General features: G+C 46.8%; 1 protein-coding gene across 1 annotated transcript in view; it reads left to right on the top strand.

The window, feature by feature from the left end:
* Positions 1–14,311, top strand: part of LOC310787701 (fructose-bisphosphate aldolase A-like) — an 18,947-nt gene extending 4,636 nt beyond the window's left edge. The window contains exons 3-8 of the mRNA XM_083649184.1: positions 1,751–2,017; positions 3,339–3,499; positions 4,249–4,332; positions 5,066–5,240; positions 6,530–6,729; positions 13,044–14,311. Coding sequence (XP_083505310.1) covers positions 1,751–2,017; positions 3,339–3,499; positions 4,249–4,332; positions 5,066–5,240; positions 6,530–6,729; positions 13,044–13,139 — 983 coding nt within the window. The 3' untranslated portion in view covers positions 13,140–14,311. The remainder of the gene's footprint in view (positions 1–1,750; positions 2,018–3,338; positions 3,500–4,248; positions 4,333–5,065; positions 5,241–6,529; positions 6,730–13,043) is intronic.
* The last annotated feature ends 163 nt before the right edge of the window (positions 14,312–14,474 follow it).

Here is a 14,474-nt window from a genome sequence, read left to right as displayed (position 1 = left end):
TGGTGATGTCCGCAGTATTTCTCACAGGTTACGATGTCTTTAAAAACACGATTTAGACGGACAAGCCCGTCTTTATTGTCACACGATTACACATCAACACATGCACGGAGGGCCACAAACACACACATGCTGACGGTGGCCGGTGAAATTTGTCCTCTGCATTTAACCCATCCTGGCTTTGTCCTTTCCTCCGGGGGGCAGGCCAGGAGCAGTGGTCGCTTTCTCGTACAGCGCCCGGGGACCGACTTCGGATGTTGTCGTCACTGGTCGGATGACGATGACGATCTGATCTTCTTAGTGGGGGGGTTATATATGGAGGAGCCCCCTGGGGGAGCACGGGGAGAACATGCAAACTCCACACAGACAGAAAGGCCCTTACGACGAGATACCCCACCTGGGCAGTAGGCACTGAAGATATGGGGGGAACACAACCACAGCGCCCGCAGTGTCCCAGGCGAGAATCGAACCCAGGACCTTCTGACTGCGAGGCGACAGCTCTACCACTGAGCCACCGTGCACCGTCTTGTCAGCACAACAAGCAGACATGCTGCAAAACACAACATAACAGAGCACAGGAAGGACAGTGAACAGCTGACTCAGTATGAGGGCTGGGACCATTGGCATATCTCATTACCATTCCATACATGATATATACATGGCGTCCAATCAGTGTTGGAAATGATTGGATTCTAAATTCTACCAGCCACTCTCTTTTTTACTTATTTATTTGTTTAACCAGCCACCATTTTGTAATCACACTATTCACAGTGAAATCTGTCCGTTTTGCACGTTGAAACCTTCAAACCATTCCATAATAACAGATTCATAGATCTTCCCTATGAGTTTGTAAATTCTGAAGAAACATTTAATGAATGCATTACACTTTAACTAAGCCTGTTAGATTTTAGTTGACTAAATCTACCCTAGATTTAGACTAAATCTACCCTAGATTTAGTTGACGGGAATCGGGAAAATTAACGATCAATTATCGATTATCGATCATATTAATAATAATAATATATATATATATATTTATTTATTTTTACAAAATGAATGCCTATGGCAGAAAATACGAAAGACAACGTGTTCTCCTTAATGAACTCTTTATTTCAATGTGTCTCCTCTCCAACACTGCTGTCCCCGGCGCATGCCGGTGTGAATTTCCCATGTTTAAAACAGTTTTGTTGGCACAAAGGCCCGTGCCCAGCCAGAAAACTAGAGACTATATGAAGCTCCACCTCACGTTAGTCGGCTGTGCAATGGAGTGGGGCGAGGAGGAACGAATAGACCCTTCTCACGGGGGCCATTTTGTGTCGAGAAGCCAGGGTAAACACAGGTGCAAGCAAAACACTAATGAGGGTTTCCAACTTCCATGATTGGAATTTGGAAACCCTCATTAGTGTTTTGCTTGCACCTGTGTTTACCCTGGCTTCTCGACACAAAATGGCCCCCGTGAGAAGGGTCTATTCCACCCAAACCTAGTCTGCAAAAAAAAAAATATATATATATATTTATATATATATATATATATATTCTTTTTTCAATAATCGATAAAAATTCCACATGATCGATTAAATTCCTTTAACGATCAATTATCGATTTTCGATCATTGATGAACATCCCTAGTCGCATCCAATACAAAGTCAATGGGAGGCGACAATTGTTGGCTTGTAGTGGGCATTGAGGGTCACTGATCTAGGATATCACAGCGATGACGACCCTCTCTTTAACCCCCCATTCCTGTCTCCAGGCAGCGTGGCCAAGCGCTTCCAGGGCATCAACGCAGAGAACACGGAGGAGAACCGGCGGCTGTACCGCCAGCTGCTGTTCACGGCCGATGACCGCGTGGCGCCCTGCATCGGTGGGGTCATCTTCTTCCACGAGACGCTCTACCAGAAGACCGACAGCGGCCAGCTCTTCCCCCAGCTCATCAGAGACAGAGGCATGGTGGTGGGCATCAAGGTGGACAAGGGCGTGGTCCCCCTGGCCGGCACCAATGGAGAGACCACCACTCAGGGTGAGAGGGACCCCCGCCCACAGCCTGATCACCACACTGAACACATGTCAACATTAGGCCAGCACCTCTGCTGGCCATTTGGTGCCATAAACATCATCGCTACATGGTGTCGCCCCTCCTCCCAAGAAAAACACACAAATGCAAACTTTTTTAAACTGAAGAAATATACTTTCATTTTCAATGTTACAAATGGAAAACCAGAAGAAATAACAGTAAAAAAAAGAGGCCAAAACCTTCTTAAAATATTTTTTTCAGTCCCTTTTCCTCAACAAAATAAATATTCTAATAGAGAAATATAAACGTGATATTGCACGTTTAAGATGGCTCAGTTCAGTTTGCAAAGTTCATTTCATGTCCAGCAACACGCAATAACGTAAGTGTAACCCAAGGTATTTTCTGTTGCTACAAATTACAGATGTCCCCTAAATGCCTCACAGCATCTGCTATTTACCACGCTCCCTAAAGGCCTCGTGCAGGCTGCTATTTACCACGCTCCCTAAAGGCCTCGTGCAGGCTGCTATTTACCACGCTCCCTAAAGGCCTCGTGCAGGCTGCTACGATGATGACTGATGGAAATGTGCGTCGCCTGTAGTTTGAAACGAGGAGATCCACGACTTTCTCTTAAAAGGATTATCAACCCACTTTGTATCATTATAATCTCGCTAATATAAGCACATGGGCAGTGTTTACCTTTTCCTCACGGAAAATCCTCCCTTTGTCTGTCTGCAGAAACTCCATCCTGCAAGTCATTAAGGCTCGTTAAGGCTCTCAATGTGATTCTCCGTGGATGTGCGCATACTTAAAAAATAAAAATAAACAATAACAGACAACAATAACGGAGCAGATTCTGCCTCTCGAGCAGAACTTCCGCAGTTCTGTTGTGACGCGTTGTGACGTAAAACGCGTAACAACGGAGCGTTTTGCCAGAGGAGGAAATGGGAGCTCTCTGTGAGAAAAGCAGAGAGACAAGGTAAACACTGCCCATGTGCTTACAGTATATTAACGACATTATAATGACACAAAGTGGGTTGATAATCGGTAAAGCATCCTTTAAGGGCACCGTGGTCAGTTATGCCAAACTGGCCGTGTGGATAGTTCATTTTAGGAGACATTGTCCGTCTGACCGTGGTATCACTCTTGCCTGGGATGATGCCCCTCGTGGCACTTGGTGCCCTACACAAGTGTGCCTCGTGTCGGCGCTACATTAGGCGCAAATAGACCTTGTTCGCTTGATTTGGATCATTTGTGCCATCGCTTTCTGTAGTTTTTGTGCACAATTTTCGAATAAATCAATGAATGTGTTCCTCTCTATGGTCTGCAGGGCTGGACGGGCTGTACGAGCGCTGTGCTCAGTATAAGAAGGACGGAGCCGACTTCGCCAAATGGCGCTGCGTGCTGAAGATCACCTCCACCACGCCTTCCAACCTCGCCATCATGGAAAACGCCAATGTCCTGGCCCGCTACGCCAGCATCTGCCAGATGGTTAGCCCCCCAAACACACACACACACACACACACACACACACACACACACACACACACACACACACACACACACACAGCAGAAAATATACATAAAGTAACACTCAGTAGTAGTAACACTCAGTAGTAGTGGTGCATTTGATTATAACTCTGAGGTCGCAAATTCCCACTTGCTACTAGGAGAAATCAGATAAAACAGCACGTCAACTCGGTGTTCCTACGTGGCCACCCACACCGTATATGGTGATTTTGTTTTTGTATGACTCTACTATGAGTGACACAGCAAACAGCCAATCATTTAACAGACAAACCCCGAGCGTGCTCCCGCCCCAGCTCATAAACGGTGCTCGTGACGCAAACAGCAGGTTTGGTTTCACGGCACCACACGTAAAACAACAGCACACAGTGCAGTGCAGAGGGAGGAGACATGGAGGAATGGAGGAAATGATTGTTATTTGTTACACCTGTGTTACACTGTTTTGCCACTAAAATGGCGGCTGTGGAAAAGGGCCTATTGAAGAGAAAATGGGAGAATAGCCCTAAGAGAAGCTTTCTTTCACAACAGACGTCTTCAGGGCAGTGATGTAACAGCTGCTTCCTCTAAACACACAGCTCACTGCACAGTCGCTCAATTAGCTCCAGGTCCAACTCTCAGAACCCAGAGAGGAAGAACTCTCAGAACCCAGAGAGGAAGTGCTATTGTCTGTTGTCATGACGCTGTTTGCCACGTTCTCTTCTATCCCTCTCCAGCATGGCATCGTGCCCATCGTCGAGCCTGAGATTCTGCCAGACGGCGACCACGACCTGCAGCGCAGCCAGTATGTGACTGAGAAGGTGAGTGATGGTGGGAACTGTGTGTGTGTGTGTGTGTGTGTGTGTGTGTGTGTGTGTGTGTGTGTGTGTGTGTGTGTGTGTGTGTGTGTGTGTGGGGGGCTAGTTGTTTTGGGATAGTTGCCTGGGTTTTGGAGATATCGGCCGTAGAGACGTCTGCCTTCTCTCCAATACAAGCGAATTGGACAGCACTCAACTTGTGGTGCTCAAAGCACCAAAAAATACATTTGAAAAACTCAACAGCAATGTCTCTTTCCAGAAATCATGACCGAGTTACTCAAGATAATCCACAGACCTTGTTGTGAGCAGTTTCATGTAGGAACTATTTTCTTTTGACCGAACTACACCCACTAGCTAGTTCCTACATGAAACTAGCAGCAGCTAGCTAGCAGGTGTAGTTTGGTCGAAAATAGAAAATAGTGCTCACAACAAGGTCTGTGGATTATCTTGAGTAACTCGGTCATGATTTCTGGAAAGAGACATTGCTGTTGAGTTTTTCAAATGTATTTTTTGGTGCTTTGAGCACCACAAGTCGAGTGCTGTCCAGTTCGCTTGTATTGGAGAGAAGGCCGACGTCTCTACGGCCGATATCTCCAAAACCCAGACATCTAACACAAAACAATCTAGATGGTTAAATAGCACTACAGGTGAGAGGGAAAATATGTATTTTGGATTTTAGGATGAGCTGTCCCTTTAACTTGTGTGCCCTCCCCCCTGCTCCCCTCCCCCTGGCCAGGTGCTGGCGGCGGTCTACAAGGCTCTCTCTGACCATCACGTGTACCTGGAGGGAACGCTGCTCAAGCCCAACATGGTGACCGCCGGTCACTCCTGCGCCAGGAAGTACAGCCCGCAAGAGGTTGCCATGGCAACCGTCACCGCCCTGCGCCGCACCGTGCCCCCCGCCGTCCCCGGTGAGCCAGACAGATACAGATACACCGCACACAGTTCCCCCCGCCGTCCCCGGTGAGCCAGACAGATACAGATACACCGCACACAGTTCCATACATCAGGATAGTTTATTTGTTATGTGAGTGAAATGTGATGATCTCTCCTGGTTTATCGCTTGTTTTCACCAAGTAGATCTATTTTTGTAAGTATTTTCCAAAATGTAGATGGAAAAATTGTATGGCAGATGAAATCCCTTGTTTCGTATGATGAACGCAGAAGAGGGTGTGACTTTGGCACTCTATAATGGAGCCTTGAAAAGTCATGGAGAAGTTTGGAAATTGTATCCATGAAAATGTGGGGCCCCTGTTGTAGGGCCTAACCCTAAACCCATGCTCTTCAATACAGCTAATCTGTTGTAGGGCCTAACCCTAAACCCATGCTCTTAAATACAGCTAATCTGTTGTAGGACCTAACCCTAAACCCATGCTCTTAAATACAGCTAATCTGTTGTAGGGCCTAACCCTAAACCCATGCTCTTCAATACAGCTAATCTGTTGTAGGGCCTAACCCTAAACCCATGCTCTTTAATACAGCTAATCTGTTGTAGGACCTAACCCTAAACCCATGCTCTTAAATACAGCTAATCTGTTGTAGGACCTAACCCTAAACCCATGCTCTTAAATACAGCTAATCTGTTGTAGGGCCTAACCCTAAACCCATGCTCTTCAATACAGCTAATCTGTTGTAGGGCCTAACCCTAAACCCATGCTCTTCAATAGAGCTAATCTGTTGTAGGGCCTAACCCTAAACCCATGCTCTTAAATAGAGCTAATCTGTTGTAGGGCCTAACCCTAAACCCATGCTCTTCAATACAGCTAATACAGCTAATCAATACAGCTAATCAGAGTGACGCTGCTGCTGCTTTAAAGTGATGCAGGCTGGGGGGGGTGTAGGTTCATGCTGTGCTCGGGGGGTTTTGGGGGGTGGGGTTGGTAGGGTCCTTAGTAGAGGGGGGTTTTGAGCCTTGTCGATGAGGCCGATGGCAGTTGGGAAGAAGCTGTTCTTGTGGCGAGAGGTTTTGAGTCTCTTGCCGAGGGGGAGTGTTTCGAAGAGTTTGTGTCCGGGTTGGGAGGGGTCGGCCATGATCTTTATGAGACCGCTTCAGTGTCCTGCCTGTGTGCAGGTCCTGAAGGGGTGGCAGGTTGCATCCAATCATCTTCTCAGCACAGCGGATGATCCATGCTGTACTAGCTACACAAACAAAGTGTAATACATCAACGCTGACACGTTGCTTCTCTCCCTCTCTCCCCAGGCGTGACCTTTCTGTCGGGCGGGCAGAGTGAGGAGGATGCCTCCATCCACCTGAACGCCATCAACCAGGTGCCCCTGGCCCGGCCCTGGGCCCTGACCTTCAGCTACGGCCGCGCCCTGCAGGCCTCGGCGCTCAAAGCCTGGGGGGGAAGGAAGGAGAATGGCAAAGCCTGCCAGGAGGAGTATGTCAAGAGAGCCATGGTGAGAAAGAGAGACAGCTCCAGGGGGTCCTCCGCTCAGGGAATTCTGGAATATCGTTGGAAAGTCACGGAATTGGGATCAGTTTGATGGGGAAGTCAGATAATATCAGGGCTCCACTTTGCAGTCAGTGTATTTTCCAACCTGAACTCATGCCTCCTTCCATTTGTATTGGGAACTAGGGATATCCCAGTTGAGTGACATCACACCTGAGTTCCATTAAAACAGTGGGGAAAGCAGCCAAGGTTAGCTGTTAGCTCTAGCCAGCCAAGCCAATGTTAACACGTTCACTGCCAACAACGAGTTGAGTCGTCAAACAGAATCCAACCGTTCACTGCCAACGACGAGTTGAGTCGTCAAAAAAATGATTTTTTTTTTTTTGACCGTGGGATGTGCATCTAACCCTTTTACATCTCTTATATAAGTATTGGACGTGTACAACGTGTACAACCCATTCCACCGACCCACTAAGTGGCGACAAGGAAGGAGGAAGGCAAGCAAAAAGCAGTGTGACGAAGCCATTCTCATGAAAATGGATTGGCGAAAACGCTTTCGTTTTCGCGCTGATTGCTGGCAGTGCGGGATTGCAAATTTGCATAATATATTACGGATGGAACACACTTTGAAACACGCAGCATAAATATGACCAGAATCGCAAAAGCTTCATCAAAGCTCTCAACCAAAACTCCAAGAAGCGAGCGAGTCCAACCAGACTTCCTCAAAGAGCGGCCGCGCAGATCACAGGCACAGCCGCACAGCAGGAGCAAAGCAGTGAGACTGGTGACAAGCTTGTGGTGCAGCAGGCCATTTTGCCTTGCAAAATAGCACCAAATTGGAAACAGCCATAAAAGGCTTTTAGAATGGGATTTTCAACCCATTCTTTTTTGTTTCTTTTTCGCTCTAATTTAGAGTAATTTAATTTCTATTCAGAAATTTATTTGAGAGGTCGAGAGTATGAGAAAGTGCATTTGCACAGGTAGGAAAGTGCTTGTGACACGGCGCTGCAGCCAAGAAGAACGCCCACGGAGGGAAGAGTTGGAAGCAGAGGGAAGTTTCCTGCTGTTATGGAGGAAATTACTGTTCAAAACTATTGTTTAGTTCTTACTGATGCCAAAAATGAATGGTTAAAGTGACTGTTCTATCGAATTTCACAAAAAGCCGTTTATCTCTGAATATTTTTTCTGACGCTGAAACCATGCTGTATTCAACTGCTAATGCTTACATAACTACTAACTCTACAAACTAACTCTTTTAGACAGAGAAAGCACACATTCTATTAGTTCTTTTTAGATGATTGGTGTTCACGAAGTCCTAACAGAAAAGAATCCTCGGCTCTTGTAAAATGAGCCTAGAATCCTCAAAAACCCCCCTGGCAGAACCTACCTACAGCATTGAAAAAAGGCTGGCAGTCAATGTGTTAACAGGAACAGGTGTTAAACAACACGTGGTGATATTTTGCACATACAAACACTGTAGCTAAACAGTGCTGCGTGTCTGACAGTTTCTTTTCAAAACCATAAACTCCATCAAAACTGCTCAAATTAACGTGCGGCTGTAGCTCAAGAGGCAGAGCGGGTCGTCTACTAATCGCTTTGGATAAAAGAGGTTGGTGGTTCGATTCCCGCCTCCTCCAGTCTGCATGTCGAAGTGTCCTTGGGCAAGATACTGAACCCCAAATTGCTCCTGATGGTGTGCCAGCACCCTGCGTGGTAGGCAGCCTGCCGCCATCGGTGTATGAATGGGTGAAAGTACCTACTGACTGTAAAGCGCTTTGGATAAAAGCGCTTTATAAATGCAGGCCATTTACCATTGAACTGAAACTAAATCAAAACTGAAGGAAAAGGGACGTCTGCGTCATGTCGAGGTAAAAGCACTTGCCTACCACCGACTGATCCTCCCACACGCATAGTGTGGTCCTCCCACACGCATAGTGTGGTCCTCCCACACGCATAGTGTGATCCTCCCACACACATAGTGTGATCCTCCCACACACATAGTGTGGTCCTCCCACACACATAGTGTGATCCTCCCACACACATAGTGTGGTCCTCCCACACACATAGTGTGATCCTCCCACACACATAGTGTGATCCTCCCACACACATAGTGTGATCCTCCCACACGCATAGTGTGGTCCTCCCACACACATAGTGTGATCCTCCCACACACATAGTGTGATCCTCCCACACACATAGTGTGATCCTCCCACACACATAGTGTGATCCTCACACACACATAGTGTGATCCTCCCACACACATAGTGTGATCCTCACACACACATAGTGTGATCCTCCCACGCATAGTGTGATCCTCCCACACACATAGTGTGATCCTCCCACACACATAGTGTGATCCTCCCACACACATAGTGTGATCCTCCCACACACATAGTGTGATCCTCACACACATAGTGTGATCCTCACACACACATAGTGTGATCCTCCCACACGCATAGTGTGGTCCTCCCACACACATAGTGTGATCCTCACACACATAGTGTGATCCTCACACACATAGTGTGATCCTCCCACACACATAGTGTGATCCTCCCACACACATAGTGTGATCCTCCCACACGCATAGTGTGGTCCTCCCACACACATAGTGTGATCCTCACACACATAGTGTGATCCTCACACACATAGTGTGATCCTCCCACACACATAGTGTGATCCTCCCACACACATAGTGTGATCCTCACACACATAGTGTGATCCTCACACACATAGTGTGATCCTCCCACACACATAGTGTGATCCTCCCACACACATAGTGTGATCCTCCCACACACATAGTGTGATCCTCACACACATAGTGTGGTCCTCACACACACATAGTGTGATCCTCACACACACATAGTGTGATCCTCCCACACACATAGTGTGGTCCTCCCACACACATAGTGTGATCCTCCCACACACATAGTGTGATCCTCACACACATAGTGTGATCCTCCCACACACATAGTGTGGTCCTCCCACACACATAGTGTGATCCTCCCACACACATAGTGTGGTCCTCCCACACGCATAGTGTGGTCCTCCCACACGCATAGTGTGATCCTCCCACACGCATAGTGTGATCCTCCCACACACATAGTGTGATCCTCACACACATAGTGTGATCCTCCCACACACATAGTGTGGTCCTCCCACACACATAGTGTGATCCTCCCACACACATAGTGTGATCCTCACACACATAGTGTGATCCTCCCACACACATAGTGTGGTCCTCCCACACACATAGTGTGATCCTCCCACACACATAGTGTGGTCCTCCCACACACATAGTGTGATCCTCCCACACACATAGTGTGATCCTCCCACACACATAGTGTGATCCTCCCACACGCATAGTGTGATCCTCCCACACGCATAGTGTGATCCTCCCACACGCATAGTGTGATCCTCACACACATAGTGTGGTCCTCACACACACATAGTGTGATCCTCACACACACATAGTGTGGTCCTCCCACACGCATAGTGTGATCCTCCCACACGCATAGTGTGATCCTCACACACACATAGTGTGATCCTCACACACGCATAGTGTGATCCTCCCACACAGTGTGATCCTCACACACACATAGTGTGATCCTCCCACACACATAGTGTGATCCTCCCACACACATAGTGTGATCCTCACACACACATAGTGTGATCCTCACACACACATAGTGTGATCCTCACACACACATAGTGTGATCCTCACACACACATAGTGTGATCCTCCCACACACATAGTGTGGTCCTCCCACACACATAGTGTGATCCTCCCACACACATAGTGTGATCCTCACACACACATAGTGTGATCCTCACACACACATAGTGTGATCCTCACACACGCATAGTGTGATCCTCCCACACAGTGTGATCCTCACACACACACAGTGTGATCCTCCCACACGCATAGTGTGATCCTCCCACACGCATAGTGTGATCCTCCCACACAGTGTGATCCTCACACACACACAGTGTGATCCTCCCACACGCATAGTGTGATCCTCCCACACGCATAGTGTGATCCTCCCACACACATAGTGTGGTCCTCCCACACACATAGTGTGATCCTCCCACACGCATAGTGTGATCCTCCCACACGCATAGTGTGATCCTCCCACACACATAGTGTGATCCTCACACACATAGTGTGATCCTCACACACGCATAGTGTGATCCTCCCACACACATAGTGTGATCCTCCCACACACATAGTGTGATCCTCCCACACAGTGTGATCCTCACACACACACAGTGTGATCCTCACACACACACAGTGTGATCCTCACACACACATAGTGTGATCCTCACACACACATAGTGTGATCCTCACACACACATAGTGTGATCCTCACACACACATAGTGTGATCCTCACACACGCATAGTGTGATCCTCCCACACAGTGTGATCCTCACACACACACAGTGTGATCCTCCCACACGCATAGTGTGATCCTCCCACACGCATAGTGTGATCCTCCCACACACATAGTGTGGTCCTCCCACACACATAGTGTGATCCTCCCACACGCATAGTGTGATCCTCCCACACGCATAGTGTGATCCTCCCACACACATAGTGTGGTCCTCCCACACACATAGTGTGATCCTCCCACACACATAGTGTGATCCTCCCACACGCATAGTGTGATCCTCACACACATAGTGTGGTCCTCCCACACACATAGTGTGGTCCTCCCACACACATAGTGTGGTCCTCCCACACACATAGTGTGGTCCTCCCACACACATAGTGTGATCCTCACACACACATAGTGTGATCCTCACACACACATAGTGTGATCCTCACACACGCATAGTGTGATCCTCCCACACACATAGTGTGATCCTCCCACACGCATAGTGTGATCCTCACACACATAGTGTGGTCCTCCCACACACATAGTGTGGTCCTCCCACACACATAGTGTGGTCCTCCCACACACATAGTGTGGTCCTCCCACACACATAGTGTGATCCTCACACACACATAGTGTGATCCTCACACACACATAGTGTGATCCTCACACACGCATAGTGTGATCCTCCCACACACATAGTGTGATCCTCCCACACACATAGTGTGATCCTCCCACACGCATAGTGTGATCCTCCCACACGCATAGTGTGATCCTCCCACACGCATAGTGTGATCCTCCCACACACATAGTGTGATCCTCCCACACACATAGTGTGATCCTCACACACACATAGTGTGATCCTCCCACACGCATAGTGTGATCCTCCCACGCGCTATGTCCTGCCGTTGAAACTCCTCGCTGTCAAGTGAAAAGAAGAGGCTGGCGACGGCACATGTATCAGAGGAAGCATGTACTAGTTTACAACACATGTATCTGAGGAAGCATGTACTAGTTTACAACACATGTATCTGAGGAAGCATGTACTAGTTTACAACACATGTATCTGAGGAAGCATGTACTAGTTTACAACACATGTATCTGAGGAAGCATGTACTAGTTTACAACACATGTATCTGAGGAAGCATGTACTAGTTTACAACACATGTATCTGAGGAAGCATGTACTCGTTTACAACACATGTATCTGAGGAAGCATGTACTAGTCTACAACACATGTATCAGAGGAAGCATGTACTAGTTTACAACACATGTATCTGAGGAAGCATGTACTAGTTTACAACACATGTATCTGAGGAAGCATGTACTAGTTTACAACACATGTATCTGAGGAAGCATGTACTAGTTTACAACACATGTATCTGAGGAAGCATGTACTAGTCTACAACACATGTATCTGAGGAAGCATGTACTAGTTTACAACACATGTATCTGAGGAAGCATGTACTAGTCTACAACACATGTATCTGAGGAAGCATGTACTAGTTTACAACACATGTATCTGAGGAAGCATGTACTAGTTTACAACACATGTATCTGAGGAAGCATGTACTAGTTTACAACACATGTATCTGAGGAAGCATGTACTAGTTTACAACACATGTATCAGAGGAAGCATGTACTAGTCTACAACTCTCATGTATCTGAGGAAGCATGTACTAGTCTACAACTCTCATGTATCTGAGGAAGCATGTACTAGTCTACAACTCTCCCCAGATCGGCAGAGGGGGTGGAACAATGACCGGGGACAGCAGGGAGGATTAGAATTGAGGAGAAAGATCCCGGAGGAAAAAACTGAATGAAAACAACCAAACCAGCACTGAACACTAAATAAAAATGTACAGAAATTGAAATAAAACTTTCAACAAATGTGAAAAATGCTAAATGAATACGTGGGTAACCCTGTTCTTTCCTTTCCGTGTCTCCACAGAATAACAGCAAGGCGGCTCGTGGAAAGTACGTGTCCAGCGGAGACAAGGGAGCGGCTGGTGGAGAGTCTCTGTATGTGGCCAACCACGCCTACTGAGTGTAGCCCCGCCCCCACCCCACCCACACAAACCACTCCTACTGAGTGTAGCCCCGCCCCTGACCACACAGTCCAGTCCCTTAACCCCATACAGCTGGAATGGCACCTGGTGCCGTGATTCTGGAAGAGATTTCCCCATCTTTACCAAACCAAGCAGCGTCATTCTACTGGTGATGATCAAAGTTCATACGGTCATGAAAAACCTGGAAAAGTCATGGAAATTTAAATAACAATTTCCAGGCCCTGGAAAAGCTATGGAAAAAATATTTTTGGGAAAGTGTTGGAAAAGTCATGGAAATATAGCTAAAGTTGCGTAATATAATTACTACCTCTATTGACTGTTCTATCATCATGATAGAGCAGCCAATAGGGCTAGGAGTCTTCCACTAGATAGGAAAACCTGTCATCGTGTGATTGTAATAATCTATTGATTATAAAAAATACAATAAAACTCAAGAAATGCGCTCCGATGCAAGTTTTGCTAAAAAGACTATATACCCATAAGCGTAGCTAGCTAGCTCCCGACCAATCGCAGGACCAGGAGAGCTGTGTGCCCATTATGTTGTGTTCACGTCACGTAACTACGAGCTGCCGACTAGGAAAACACATCCACCTCTGCCTCCTAGTGGTGATTATGGTGGTATGTCCCACTGGGCGTCATGAATTGTGGAAATGTGTCAACACGCTGCAGCGAATCCACTGATGACATGACGTGAATGCAGCAAAAATGATTGAACTTGAAGTGTGTTTCTGGAGTAAACGCTGTTAAGCTGTTACATACATGTCTCCTCTGACGTCAGGTTTTTGTAAAATTCCCAAACATAAATCTGAACGTTCCAGCAGCCACTGAATGACAGGAAGCACACAGAAGCAGCAGGTTAGAAATGAACAGCTACAATTATACTTCCTGAACCAGCTTTACCTTTGGGAATGACCACATGACATTCCAGCTCTAAGTCATATATATATTAGCTTATTAATGTGTCGTCACTTTGTTTTCTTTTTGCACATTTGAGCACTTAACCCCTCCTAATGACAGAGAAGACCTCAGAGCGTAACGTGTTGTGTTTCAATGTCTTCATCTCTCCACCTTCTACTACACTGTATTATTCTAAATATATGGTAGCTCGTTACAGTATCTACACTGGAAAGAGAATAAAAATTTAACTATTCACTATCTGTTGTTGTTTGTGTACTTACGGGATGGGATGATGTTTATCTCATGGTACGATGCAATATTTGATATGTGCAGGGTTCCTACACAAGTTTGGAAAAGGATGAAACATTGATTTGGTCATTTCCAGGTCTTGAATAGTTTGGGAATTTGAAAAACTG

This window comes from Poromitra crassiceps (genome assembly GCF_964638095.1).
Source record: "Poromitra crassiceps genome assembly, chromosome: 13".
In the NCBI taxonomy this organism is placed as follows: domain Eukaryota; kingdom Metazoa; phylum Chordata; class Actinopteri; order Beryciformes; family Melamphaidae; genus Poromitra; species Poromitra crassiceps.
The sequence above is the reverse complement of the archived record's forward strand: the minus strand, read 5'-3'. Positions and strand labels throughout refer to the sequence as shown.